Source organism: Nomascus leucogenys, chromosome 4 (genome assembly GCF_006542625.1).
Source record: "Nomascus leucogenys isolate Asia chromosome 4, Asia_NLE_v1, whole genome shotgun sequence".
NCBI lineage: Eukaryota > Metazoa > Chordata > Mammalia > Primates > Hylobatidae > Nomascus > Nomascus leucogenys.
The window spans coordinates 78,000,935-78,015,577 of NC_044384.1; the positions used below are offsets into that span (position 1 = coordinate 78,000,935).

The 14,643-nt window shown below is 39.3% G+C and overlaps 1 protein-coding gene across 2 annotated transcripts in view; it reads right to left on the reverse strand.

The window, feature by feature from the left end:
- LPXN (leupaxin) overlaps nucleotides 1–14,344 on the reverse strand; it is a 49,822-nt gene extending 35,478 nt beyond the window's left edge. The window contains exons 1-2 of one of the 2 annotated variants that reach the window (XM_003275340.4): nucleotides 11,903–12,069; nucleotides 6,677–6,834 (exon numbers count right to left, since the gene is read on the reverse strand). In XM_003275340.4, coding sequence (XP_003275388.1) covers nucleotides 6,677–6,834; nucleotides 11,903–11,915 — 171 coding nt within the window. In that variant the 5' untranslated portion in view covers nucleotides 11,916–12,069. Of the gene's footprint in view, nucleotides 1–6,676; nucleotides 6,835–11,902; nucleotides 12,070–13,281 lie in introns of those variants that run through there. The other variant, XM_030810851.1, reaches the window with a different exon arrangement.
- Nucleotides 14,345–14,643: the final 299 nt, after the last annotated feature.

Sequence of the window (14,643 nt, forward strand, 5' to 3'; positions counted from 1 at the left end):
AGAATAAATTTTTGTTATCAGAATGTTGAGGCTTAATGATACCCACAGTTAATAGATGTTTGTAGCTTTTAAAGGGGACTGACAAGTGGCATATCTATGAGCTCTTCTTTCACAAGCCAGAGGAATTACCAGCTATCCCACAAAGAAAAGCCAAATTCTAAACAGAGTAGTTGGCATGTGAACAAATACTAGCAGCCCCTCCTTGCCTAAAAACCACTGAAATAGAGAAGTTGATCCTCCTTAGATAAGAACCATAAAACAAATAAAATGGGTCAGAGCTAAGCCCCTTCAACTAAACAGGATGGTGCCTAGGGGGAGACTATAATGTTATTAAACTTGACATATGAAAAGAAATAACATGTGAATCTAAAAGATGGTTGGCTGGCAATTCATTTATTTATTGAACAAATATGTATCAAGGGCCTGTCATGTGCCAGGGCTGAGGATGTAGCAGTCAAAAAGCAAAACAATCAAATAAAAACTGTAAGCCCTGGAGCTTACATTCTGGTGGTGTGAAACAGATAATAAAGAAATGGATATGTAAAAGTAATATTTTGCATAGAGGATGGGAAGTGGGGAGAGACAGCAATTATAAATATACTGATCAGGGAAGGACTCACTGAGAAGAGAATGCTTGAGCAAGGACTTATGTAGGAGGTGGGGAAAGAAAGCAAATATCTGGGGTCACATGGTTCAGGTGGAAAGGCCGGCAGGAAAAGCACCTGGAGCATCTGTGGAACCACAAGAAGGACAGTGTGGCCTGAGCAGAGTGAATCAAGGGCACAGGGACAGCAAGTAAAGGGGCCAGATCATGCAGATGGGGTGGCCACATCACCAAATGTTCAGAATGGGGTATTTTTTAGAAAGAAAATGGGTTCCAAAAATAAGTCATATTGTATCATTTTTAAAATATGTGTTTATTGGCCAGGCGCAGTGGCTCATGCCCATAATCCCAGTATTTTGGGCAGCCGAGGCAGACGGATCACAAGGTTGTATCATTTTTAAAATATGTGTTTATTGGACGGGCGTGGTGGCTCACGCCCGTAATCCCAGTACTTTGGGTGGCTGAGGCGGGCAGATCACGAGGTCAGGAGATCAAGATCATCCTGGCTAACATGGTGAAACCCCGTCTCTACTAAAAATACAAAAATTTAGCTGGGAGTGGTGGTGCGTGCCTGTAATCCCAGCTACTCGGGAGGCTGAGGCTTGGAGAATTGCTTGAACCCGGGAGGCAGAGGTTGCAGTGAGCCAAGATCACACCACTGCACTCCAGCCTGGGTGACAGAGCGAGACTCAGTCTCAAAAAAAAAAAAAAAATGTGTTTATTGACCCGAATTTGGTATTATTACATTGGTGGACCTATAAGATAATTCTATCCAAAATTTATTTTCAAAATAAACATTTCCTGAAATATCTTAAAATGATAGTGATACAAAGTTATGAACACTCAAGCAACTTTAAAAAAATATTGGTCAGGCATGGTGGCTAACGCCTATCATCCTAGCACTTTGGGAGGCCGAGGCAGGTGCATCATTTGAGGTCAGGAGAATTTGAGACCAACCTGGTCTCATGTGACCAGACATGGTGAAACCCTGTCTCTACTAAAAATACAAAAAAATTTGCCAGGTATGGTGGCGGGCGCCTGTAGTCCCAGCTACTCGGGAGGCTGAGACAGGAGAATTGCTTGAACCCAGGAGGCGGACGTTGCAGCGAGCCGAGATCTTGCCACTGTACTCCAGCCTGGGCAACAGAGTGACACTCTGTCTCAAAAAGAAAAGAAAATTCATTATCTGAATATTTTTAAATGGTTCAGACAATTATTCTTGATATGTATTCACATACCTTAATTGGTTATTTAGATATTATTGTCTCTAGCATTGGGATGTGGACATTTTTCAGGAACGTGTTTTTTTTGTTGTTTTTTTTTTAAACAGTTATTATTTTTATAAAGCTGCAATCTTTTTCAAAACTTCATTTTATGGTTAATATATTTGAAATTGTGGACAACTTTAACTGATGCTTCACTGTAGACTGTAATGTTTTTAACTGAGAACACATTTCCTGTCTAGATACTGATGAACCTGTAAGTTCTGCTAAATGAATAATCTTCTCATTTTTTATATTAAAATATGTAAATATTTCAGGCCAATATCATCATAGGTGCTGTCTTTCTACCTTCATTCAAAGCACTTTTGTTCAATAATTTTCTTACAAGATAAAACTTTCAAGTTGTCTATATCTGTGACTGTTTTAACATTTCACCAAATCTAGATACTGCAAAATCATAGACTTTCACAATTTTTCTCCATTTTGGTAGAGAATAAAAATTTATCCAAATAAAATTAGAAGTCAAAATACATCAAAGTCAAGATTTTTCTGAAGCACAATTGTCAAAATAGATAATTAAACCATATCTGCGGCCGGGCGCGGTGGCTCAAGCCTGTAATCCCAGCACTTTGGGAGGCCGAGGCGGGCGGATCACGAGGTCAGGAGATCGAGACCATCCTGGCTAACACGGTGAAACCCCGTCTCTACTAAAAATACAAAAAATTAGCTGGGCGTGTTGGCGGGCGCCTGTAGTCCCAGCTACTCGGGAGGCTGAGGCAGGAGAATGGCGTGAACCCGGGAGGCGGAGCTTGCAGTGAGCCGAGATCGCGCCACTGCACTCCAGCCTGGGGGACAGAGAAAGACTCCATCTCAAAAAAAAACAAACAAAAAAAAAAAAAAACCATATCTGCTTTCATCTTTTGATTTGTTCAATTCCTTCTTGGCTTTTGTAGGGAGAAATTTGAGCTTCTTCCTTTGCAAGCCTTATTTTACATAATTGTAACTTGCTAAAAGCTTCAAAAGCTGAATTTTCATGCTACATTCATTGGGTAATCGATTAAAAATTTCCAACTGGTCTTGAACATAATGCAATCTAAATTTGGGTTGCCTTACAAAGTGGTTTTTCAAAGGCTCAGGCATTCCCAAAATCCAATTGATGACATGCAACACAGACAGGAATATACATATAGTCATTCTGAAATGTTCCTTGCATGGTAGTGTTCAGTATCAGCTTCTGTCAGAAAGGTTTTGTAGATCAGTTACTTATATAATCTGTGTGTGTGTGTGTATATATATATATATTTATATTTATACATTTTGACAATTTTATTTTCTGTTTTGACTGACAGAATACTGCAGCTTGTTTGAATGCAGTCACAAATTTTTTGCACATTACAACCAATTCCAAGTACATTTCTGCTCCATAGCTTAACTTGGTTAAGAACATTTTTAACACAATGCTGTGCTCTATTAACATTTGTATTCATATTCTTACAACAAAAACAACAGTTTACCTTCAATGTTGAGCTTTTCAACTAAATTTACAGTGGCATTAACAATGTCAGATGTTTCACTTTTTGACTAGGAAATAAATTTTCACATATATTATTTTGATTCTTTGAATTAGATAAAAAATAAAATTGAAACATTTCAGAATTAATACATTTTCAAATTGAGACCTTTAACAACGCTATTATAAAAAACATTATTTGAAGGTTTGCGAAGGGAAATCACTCATTAATTATTACCAGTTTACTTACAAGTACAAGAAAACTTGGAATTGAAAATGAGCAAAATTAATTTATGAGTTATTTGATACTAATGGGAAGGTGTGCTTCACAATGACATGTACATAGGCCTCCTGCAGCTGCCATGTTGAAGTCATTTTAAGGCATATTCTTCTTAAATTATTAACTTTGGAAATAGATGCCAAAGCTGCTTCACCATATTTGTACCTTCTGGTTTTCAAAGGGATAGTGATCTCTCTACTTGCCTGCATGGTGCATGGTAAATATTGACAAATATTTTCTGCACGTTGCATATTCATTATCAGCTTTCTTGAGACAAACATGTGGGTTTTGTTTTGAGCTAACTGCTGAAAGGGTTTATTGTAAAATTCAAAAGGCATTATCATATAATAAAACAAATAGAGCTTCACATATACAAATAATAACAAAACTGCTTTAATAAAACAATTAGGTTACACTATACCCTATGGCAAAATTACTTAGCCTCTATTTCCTAAACATAATTTATATGACATTAAGCCACAATTTCTCCCATTTTCTACTGACTCTGAGGAGGTTCCATGCATCTCACAGGCCACCCACCACATGACCACGGGAGGGCATGAGTGGTGGTTCACCAAGTGGCCAGCAGGGGGAAAAGCCTCAGAAATTTTTCTGCTACCACCTAAGATCAGAAGAGTTAGCTATCTCTGACTACTTGTGCTTGAGCTCTTAGCTTTAACAGCCAGCACCCTGCATATAATTCTTGAAAGGTTGCCGCTAGCTAGGTTTCATCTGAACGGAATCAAGAAAAAAGACAAGTTATCATTAGCCATCTTTTGCATTTAACCATAATTAAGTCAGAATTTGGCTGGGCACAGTGGCTCATGCTTGTAATCCCAGCACTTTGGGAAGCTGAGGCAGGCAAATCACCTGGGGTCAGGAGTACAAGACCAGCCTAGTCAACATGGTGAAACCCTGTCTCTACTAAAAATACAAAAATTAGCTGGGCATGGTGGTGCATGCCTGTAGTCCCAGATACTCAGGAGGCTGAGGCAGGAGAATCACTTGAACCTGGGAGGCAGAGGTGGCAGTGAGCCAAGATGGCGCCACTGCACTCCAGCCTGGGCGACAGAAAGAGACTCCATCTCAAAAAAAAAAAAAAAAAAAAAAAAGAGCACTGTTCACTGAATATGTGTTTCATACACTGTTAGATGAGACCATGGAAGAAGCTGGAAGGAGGTCTGTTAAGCCATAGTGGCTTACTTAATGCAAATACTGATAAGAAAATTTTAAATAAACTTGAAAATCTGGGATAAAAATAAAGTTAATAGGATGTGAGAAAAACAAGCATAAACCCAGGACTCTTTCAGGTAAACCAGGATATATGCTCACCCCAGAAAGATCAACATAAGACTATGGCTTTTACTCCAAATGAGATGGGGAGTCATTTTGGGGTTTTGAGTAGAAGAATGACAGGGTCTGACTTTAGTTTTTAAAGGTGACCCTGGCTGCTTGAGAACAGACTGCAGTGGGGGAAAGGGCAGATCACTTAGGAGCCTACAGCTATAATCTAACACTGAGAACAAAGACATTAGTTTCCTAGTAAAGAGATAAATTCGTATCCTTAAAACTGTGTATGTGTCTGGAGAAAAGAACAGTTAGGGGGTAAACTACCCCTGAGCTCAAATTTCACGTCTGTGCTTCTGGCCATTTCATATAGGGAACAATGATGAATCAAAATATCATAGTACAAAATTACCAGCTATGAAAAGCAACTACTTAATTCATCTTACACTAATTCTATTCTCATCAAGCAACCTTTTAATTATAATGTACATCCATATAGACTTATCCATAGGAAGAGAATGCATATAGGAGTAAATATAGCTGTTTTACTTGATAGCTTTAACTGTAACCATAAATTAATAAATTTGATTTCTGAGTTTTGTTTTTTTGTTTTTTGTTTGTTTTTTGAGACAAGCTCTCATTCTGTCAGCCAGGCTGGGATGGAGTGGCGCAATCATAGCTCACTGCAGCCTCGACCACCTGGGCTTAAGCAATCCTCCTGCTTCAGCCACCTGAGTGGCGGGGACCACAGGCATGCGCCACCACACCCTGCTCATTTTTTAATTTTTCGTAGAGACGGGGGTCTCACCATGTGGCCCAGGCTGGTCTCAAATTCCTGGCTTCAAGTGATCCCCCTGCCTCAGCCTTCCAAAGTGCTGAAATTACAGGCCTGAGCCACTGCACCTGCCCTGGGTTTTTAAAATATATATATAATCACTTGTCAGTTTGGTTAGTTTGAGTTGGTTCTCTAGAGCTTCATCATCTCTGTATAAACTAATAATTGAATGTCCTAATCTATTCAGCAGAAAATAAGACCTGGGAAGTAGTGACCCTAAAAAGTCACCCTGAGAAGACTTGTCTACGCTGCCACCTGGCCTTCCTCAGGTGATCTCTGGCCTGAATACCATTCCAGTCAAACTGCAACATGCATCTCTGATGCCCCCACAGTAACATCAGAATATCCCCAGTGAATCAGACAATACTCTGCCTGTGACCATGTGCTCATTAGAAAAAATTTAGTTCTTGGCTGGGCGCAATGGCTCATGCCTGTAATCCCAGCACTTTGGGAGGCTGAGGCGGGTGGATCACCTCAGGTCAGGAGTTTGAGACCAGCCTGGCCAACATGACGAAACCCATCTCTACTAAAAATACAAAAATTAGCTGGGCGTGGTGGTGCGTACCTGTAATCCTAGCTACTTGGGAGGCTGAAGCAGGAGTATCGCTTGAACCTGGGAGGTGAAGGTTGCAGTGAGCCGAGATTGTGCCACTGCACTCCAGCCTTGGAGACAGAGTGCGACTCTGTCTCAAAAAATAAAAATAAATAAAAATAAATAAAAATAAAAATTTAGTTCTCAAAAACTCATTCCTCTGTGATGATTTTCTCAATTCTCCTCCTCTTTCCAAAAACATCTTTAGATAAACATTAAGGCATTATTTTTTCTCTTTCTTGGATATATTATTCTCCTTTCATATCATTTTGTGTGAGATACAGTTAATTTTCAGAAATGCACTCAAACATCCATGTTTAAGGACTATAATAAATGAAAAGTTACCGGCAAGGGACTTGTGTTATCCTGAACAGAAAGGACCTCCGAAGTCTCATCAAGGTTATTCTCCTTTCTGGAATGCTGATCCAGCGGAAGAGGAGCTGGGCTGGAATATTCATCACTGTCCTGAAGGGTGGAGCGTTCCAGTTCCTCCAATAAGGCATCTACACCATAAGAAGCAAGACAATTATGACAGAGAATATTTAAATCTCTACAGTCATTTTCTCCTTAAATATCTTCACTGTGCCCACATTCATCTCCTTTTCTTCAGTTATGGCTATTTTCAGCTACTTTCCCTTATTTCTTATTTCACTTCAAGAATGTGGTGAATCCTACCAAGAAATGTTTAATGCCTCCATAAATTGTGGTTTATTTCTTACTTTCTATGGTTGCATTCAATTCCATAGTCTTATGCTATAATTTGATTTTTTATACCACAGGTATTAATTTTCATCATTCATTTAGAGTAGATTGCCCACAAATATCCTTAATTAGAAAAAAATAAAACTGGGCTGGGTATAGTGGCTCATGCCCATAATCTTAGCACTTTGGAAGGCTGAGGCAGGAGGATCCCTTGAGCCTAGGAGTTCCAGACCAGGGGAACACAGCAAAATCCAGTCTGTACTAAAAATACAAAAAAGTCAGCCCAGCATGGTGGCACACACCTGTGGTCCCAGCTACTTGGGAAGATGAGGTGGGAGGATCACCTGCGCCTAGGTGAGTCTGCGGTGAGTCGAGATCACGCCACCACACTCCAGCAGCCTGGGCCAAAGGAGTGATACCGTCTCAAAAAAAAACGAAAGGAAGGAAAGAAAGAAAGACAGACAGACAGAAAGAAAGAAAGAAAGGAATCCTAAATGCTTTTTTCTATCAGAAAAATATAAGCAATTATATTACCATTTTTCAAAACATACGACGGAAATAACACTTATTCTTAATCCTAATGATATTTTTTCTTAAATCTTAACAATTATCCTGAGCACGTAACAAAATTTTCAAAGCAAGGTATAAGTATCCTGTCTTTTAGGGTGTGGAGAGAAAAAATGGCTGGGGAGAAAACTGAGATATTGCAAAATCAAGTAAGATGTTGCAATTTAAATAGTTGGGATTTGTTACTCTTTCAGTTTTTTTTTTTTTTTTTTTGGAAAAGTATTATATACTAGTATCTGTTACAATGAAATAAATAATAATTAATAAAAATTAATACATGCCAGGCACTGTGCTCAGGAGTTTACACATTTCATTTAATCATCCTAACACTTTGAGGCAGATGACATTATTGTTCTTATTTTGTAGATCACAAGAAAGAGACAAAAATAATTTGCTTAAGCTCATGAATGCAGAACTAGGACTTGAATCTGGGCTATCTGATCCCTAGCCCCTGCACTAACTGAAAGTTATAAGTTCCAGTCTCCTGTCTTATACATATTCTCTGGGTTACCTTGAGCATGTCATGTCCTTCTCTGATGCAGTTTCCTCATCTACATAACAAGGCAATTTGATTAGAACAGTATTTTTCAAATTATGGCTCAATACTCATTAGTGGATCTCTAGCGGATTTCTTACCACAGATTGTAGCTTTCAAACTTTAAACACAGAATTATATTATTTCTAAGGACCTGCCTACATCTAAAGTTCTCAGATAAGGAAAATAAACTTCACAGGTCATTAAAAAAAAACAAATTTTTCATTTATTTTAGATTTTGGAGGAATGAGTATTTCTAATGGTTATAGATCTAATCTTTTTTTTACAAATGAAATATACAGATCTTTCATAATCATCCATTTATCAAAAATGTTCACTTTTATGTACCATTTTAGAGATAAGCAAACTGAACTAAACTTTAGGGCAAATGAATAACTGTAATGGGAAAAAACAGATGAGGGGGAACCTATAGCATTAAAAAGTCGAGAGACTTATAATAAATTTCAGTGTATGAACTTTATTTGGATCATTAAATCTACTTTAAAAATGAAACAATCAAGACTATTGAATACTGTCTGGATATTAAATAATATCAAGTACTGTTTATTTTAGGTGTGATAATGATATTTGATAATATTAAGTAATTCCGTTAAGTTTTTAGGTGTGATGGCATTTTACAATATTAAGGAATTACTATTAAGGCTGTTGTGGTTATGGCAATGGCATTACAGTTATATGTATAAATATATATTTATTTATTTTAGAGGTTAGTGTTAAAATATTTACAGATAAAATGACATCTGAAATTGTTTTAACATAATTACAGGGGTGAAAGGAATGGGTGGACATATATATGAAATAAGACTGATGAAGAACTGATTGTTTCAACTGGTTGATGGGTATATCAGAATTCATTAAACTATTTTCTCTACTTTTGCTTACTTAAATTTCTTTATAATAGAAGTGTTTTAAAAAGAAAGACAAATAGGCCGGGCACGGCGGCTCATGCCTGTAATCGCAGCACTTTGAGAGGCCGAGGCGGGTAGATTGCCTGAGGTTGGGAGTTCGAGACCAGCTTGACCAACATGGAGAAACCCTGTCTCTACTGAAAACACAAAATTAGCCAGGCATGGTGGCACATGCCTATAATCCCAGATACTCAGGAAGGCTGAGGCAGGCAAATCGCTTGAACCTGGGAAGCAGAGGTCACGGTGAGCCGAGACCGTGCCATTGCACTCCAGCTTGGGCAACAAGAGCAAAACTCCGTCTCAAATAAAAAAAAAAAAAGAAAGAAAATAAAGAAAAAAGAAAACTAAGGTAGAAAACGAAAGAAAACTTTTTGCCTCAGATTTTTATTAGCCAGACCCCACACCAAATTTGAGAATTTCAAATTTTTATTCTGCATCTTTCAATTAAGCTAGAGCCCCTTTCTTTTCTATTTTCTAAGCTTTGCTCTAACTAGAAGCCAAAGATCCTCCTGAGCTCAAAATAAAAAGTCATTTACAATAAAGATTATAAGAGAGAGGAAACCATACCACTAAGAGTAGGAAGTTGCCCTCAGAAGCACCAGCTAACCAAAGTTATCAAAACCTTTCTTTCTGGGTCATGAGTTACAGGCTTTTCTCTTCCTGTTTCATATGAGTGTGCATATCACCAACACTCTGAGGTTATTATGCCTTTTGCCAGATTTTGTAATTTGAAGACGGCTAATTTCAGTATGACAAATATGGGATTCCTGGACAGTGGGGGTGGGGGAAGCGGGGACTAGACTGAAGACTCTATAATTCTTCTCTGTAGTCTTTTACTGTGGAGATGAAATAATATCAATATTAACATGAAAGGAGTAAAGTGAGGTCTCTTGGGAGTCTCTGTGGGTTGCATGGATTTCATTCGGAGGCAGAATCTGCTCCTGGTTCCTCTTTATCTATCATGCCTAATGCCTATGTAATGAAGGTTTAGGTAAAACCTTCTGGATGTATACAAGCTGCTAGCCTCTGAGGCACTACTGCAGACAGGAAATATTTGCTCACTTGAGCCAACCTGTCCTCGATGCCATTTCTCTGCCAGCAGGAAGAAAGATCCACACCAAGTCTCAAGTGTAGTTACTGGGCTGATGACAATTTGAAGAAACTGCTGAAGTGTAGCCATCAACAGCCTGTGGAGATGCAGCCAACTGGATAATCTGCACAAATGTTAGCTTCCAGGCTACTTGGTACTTTCTGTATTTCCGGACAAGATTTACCTAACATTTAGCCTGCTCAGGAGATGCAAAACAATATAAATTTCTGTTAAATCTGGCTTACTTCATTGGCCAGAACACCAGAACCAATAAACTTCTAAAATAAGAGAGCACCTTGTTGCTTAGTTTTGGTGTCAGGTGTTCCCGACAGTGACACTGAAAAAGTCATTTTGTTTTTCTTAGTTTTCTCATCTGAAAAAGAAGTGGATAATACCTATTTCAGAGGGTTGCTGCAGACACTAAAATGATTAACATATGTAAAAATGTCTAGTTTTTGCTTGACTTACTAAATAAGTATTAGTTTCCTTTTGAATTATTTGCCATGAAAGCCATTTGGTGTCTCCCCTGCCCAAAAAAAAAAAAAAAAAAAAAAAAAAAAAAAAACAGAAAGAAAAAAAGGAAAAAGAAAAAAGGTCCTAGCCCTAGTGGAACTCAAGCAGAAATTCACATATTCTCCCAGCACTCACGTAGGATAAGAATTAGAATTCTACCCCAAGTCCAAAAAAGAGTCTGGCCCATTATCAAAATAGACTTTACCTCCAAAGCAGTTTGATATTTATTAAATGCTACCTTTTTCTCTTCATTAACATCTCCTGCCTCCTGGTAATTTGCCCTTTACTTTTCCTCTGTTTCTCCCGCTTTGAAATCACACACCATTTGTTTTAAGACAATGTAACAATGTGCAAGATAATTTTTGTTGCTGTTTTTTGCACTTTTGACATACCCCATCCCTAAACACACCCCAAACCAGGGCACTGTGGAATTAATATAGTTTGGAATTTGGGTATAGTTTAGTGACTCAGTGTTAGTTAAGATGCTGGCAACAGATGTTGGCAAAGGCTATGGAATGAGTTCCAAGAATGACAAACCTTACATTACTCCAAAGGTTTGAAATCCAGGATTTCTCTGCTTAATGTGGCTAATAGTTCCACTGCTGGTTTTAATTGCCTTAGAGTGGAAGGAGGTGTCATATTTTCAGGCCACAGTAATCTCTTCCTTCAGAATTCTGAATAAAAAGCTTAGCAACAAAATCACTAGAGTTAGAATGCTATGCCTTCTTGATTTAATACTAAAACATGGAACAAATGAAACCACTCTGGCCTTTTTCCAACCTCTACAGATCCCTCATTCTCATACTTCTAGTCCATCTTTTCTTCCTCATAACACCCCAACTCCCTTTTTGCTCTTTCTTTTCCTCCTCAAATCACATCTCTGCATTGTCTTGCTATGTGGCCACCTTATGATCTCCAGTGACCTCCAAAGGGCAAAACGCCCATAATAAGACAATTGCAGTAACAATCCAGTCCAAAAGTATTTGCCAAGAGTTTATTCTGCAGTTAGCACCAAACTCTCCATCTATTTTGCCACTGCAAACAGTGAACCCGTAGTTCCCCAAAACAATCATAGTTCCTCATGCTTCACTCTTGGCAGGGCTGAGGACAGGAAAGAAGTGAAAATAAAATCTTCCATTACTACCCTCAGTCTAGCCAGAAGCATACCCCACCACATAAGGAGATGGCAGCCAAGTCTTCACTCCCTCAGTTTCTCCTCCAAGCTCCTCACTCACCTAACTCTTCCATTGTCCTACATCCAAGATGCTCTTGTCTCACAGGCCGTGAGGAACAGCTTTGGCATGTGCTGAAGAAGAGGACCACAAAGGAACTGGATGAGACAGCATAAGGCAGCCTCTATAACCCTTTTTGGTTCCTGTATTTGCTTAGCACTTCCTCTCTTCTGATTTGTTTTTTTTTTTTTCATAGGTTACAGTTTTAAAAATGGGACTGACACAGAAAGGTAGATAGTAAGATTTGCGTTATGGCAGTGCATTGGCCAGGGTGATAAAGGGATTCAAAATTAATTTTGCAAAATCTGAGGACCTACTCTGTGCCAGGATTCATCTTGGATTCATGGGAATGGCAGACTTATACTTGGGTTTTTTCCAAGTGTACGTACCCCACTCTGAGCATCTTTCTTTTTTTCTTTTTTTTTTCTGTGAAGCTGGGAGACCATAGAGGCATAGTCTCCTTCTTAAAATTTCCATCAGAGTTGACCAGCATCCATTTCATTTTGTTGTCTTATTTATTCAGAAATTATGCTTATCTGCTTTCCTGCATGGAATGTAAATCCTTAAAAGTAGAGCAGAAGTGGATTCATGCTTGGATTATCAGGGCCTGGTTTACTCAGTGGTCCCAAAAGCGAACATCTACAGGGGGTCACAAAGAAGGAAGCCAGGTTTGACACCAGATGTTAAACTGTGTGTATCTCAATTAAGCATAATCCCTGCCTAGATACACTGCCTTATAGCAATTTCTTTGGAAAGTGACACTGAGGTTAACTCCTCACCTTTTTACCACTGTGATTTATTCACCTTGAAAGAAACATTTACAAAAGGCCTACTATAAAAAGGCAATATGTAAGGAACTATAATTATGGCCCTGTGAAATAGATTTTTCCCCTTTTTTACCAATGGTGAAATAGGTTCATGTAATAGCAACTTGCTAAGATAATTAATTGGTAGCTTTGCTACTTACTATAATTGCAAAGTCTGCGATCTTTCCTTTACAACACAGCCTTTTTTTTTTTTTTAGAGACAAGCTCTCTGTCACCCAGGCTGGCGTGCAATGGTACTATCATAGTTCAGTGTAACCTCCAACTCGAACTCCTGGACTCAAGCGATTTGCCCTTCTCAGCTTCTGGAGTAGCTGGGACCGTAGGTGCATCCCATCACGCCACTAGGTTAGCTTAAAAACTATTTTTATTTTTTATTTTTTATGTAGAGGGTGGTCTCCCTATGTTGCCCAGGCTGGTCTGGAAGTTCTGGGCTCAAGGGATCCTCCCACTTTGGCATCCAAAAGCGCTGGGATTCTGGGGGTGAGCTACCACATCCAGCCCACAGTGGCTTTTTTTTTTTTTGGAATAATTCATTCTCCATTCCACTGTCTGTACATTTTTTTTTTTTTTTTGAAAGATTTCTCCTCTGTATTACTTTAAGCATCCACTGGATGTCAGCACTGTTCCTTCCAAAAGTCTGCTCACTGCAAACTCAATCTTAAAAAATTTCCACTGACACTATGCCAATCGATTATTACAACTGAAAATGACATTAGCCCTATGAAAATGCAAAATACTCAGTAGAGAATATAAAACATTTGTCTAATATGAAGTGGTATCTGAGTCAAAGTACTGGAAGGAAAAATGTACTTCAGCACTTGTCTACAGTTTAACTTAATATTAATGTGAAATTTAAAATTGGATCCCCAGATCTTGTTTCCAGCTTCTTTCTTTTGGGACTTTTAGCCCTGGATGCCTTATTTTCCAGAGGTAAAGGATGTTCTTGCAAATCGTTCCTTGATTGTAATGGATGAAAAGAAAAAAGAAATGGGAGAGGCCCACTGCATCACCAACTGCAACGGAAACTCCCTTTGATGAATCAGGAAGACAAATTAACGTCACACGCTAGTGTGCAGAAAGGTAACTTCTGATAAAGTTGCTACTGTATAAACCGCAAAAGCAGATGGCTTCCGGCCGCAGAGCTTAAGAGACCCTTCAGCTTCTCGGTGTAGGTCACCAGAGTCACGTCACGCTAACAACCCTTTCGCCTCCCTCTAGGTCAGGCACTGCATCCAAGTTAAGCAACCGACGCCGGCTCCTTGGTGTCCCAACAAGGTCTAGTAGAAAAAGCAACTTTATAATTTGTTTCACAGATTTGATTAAGAGCCAACTGAGTAGTGGGCCTTGTGCTAGGGCTCCGAGGACCCGAGGACCCCATGGAACCAGATTCAGTCCCTGACCTCTAGGAGCTCACAGGTGAGTGACTCACACACAGGACGACGAGATCAATAATGTAGACATGAACGCTGGCTAGCCAGTCCCAGAGGAGGTGTCATCTGACCAAACCAAGGTAAGTCTGGGCAGTTACGCAGACACCCCGAGAAAGGTACAACGCCCAGATAAAAAGTAAGAAAAAGTAGGAAAAACCCTCCCATCAGACCAGCAATTGGCTCGACGTTTGAGCCCGGATGTACGGCACGCGTCGCGACCTAACCCGGAAACACTGCCTCCCGAAAAAAAAGGAAACTCTAGACTGCGGAAAGTAAACTACCTTTCCCGTCGTGAATCAGTCAGAACCTCCCGGCATCCTCTCCACCTCTGGTTTCCCATCTATTTTTCCTAAAGCCTAGGCGAAATAAGACTTCATCTCCCAGAAAGCCTTTGGTTAAGTTAACGGTGCGCATGCGCCAAGAGGCAGTCCCTCGTTGCCCCCATAACCCCGCCTCCGTTTTGCCGCCGCCATTTTTTCGGAGACTT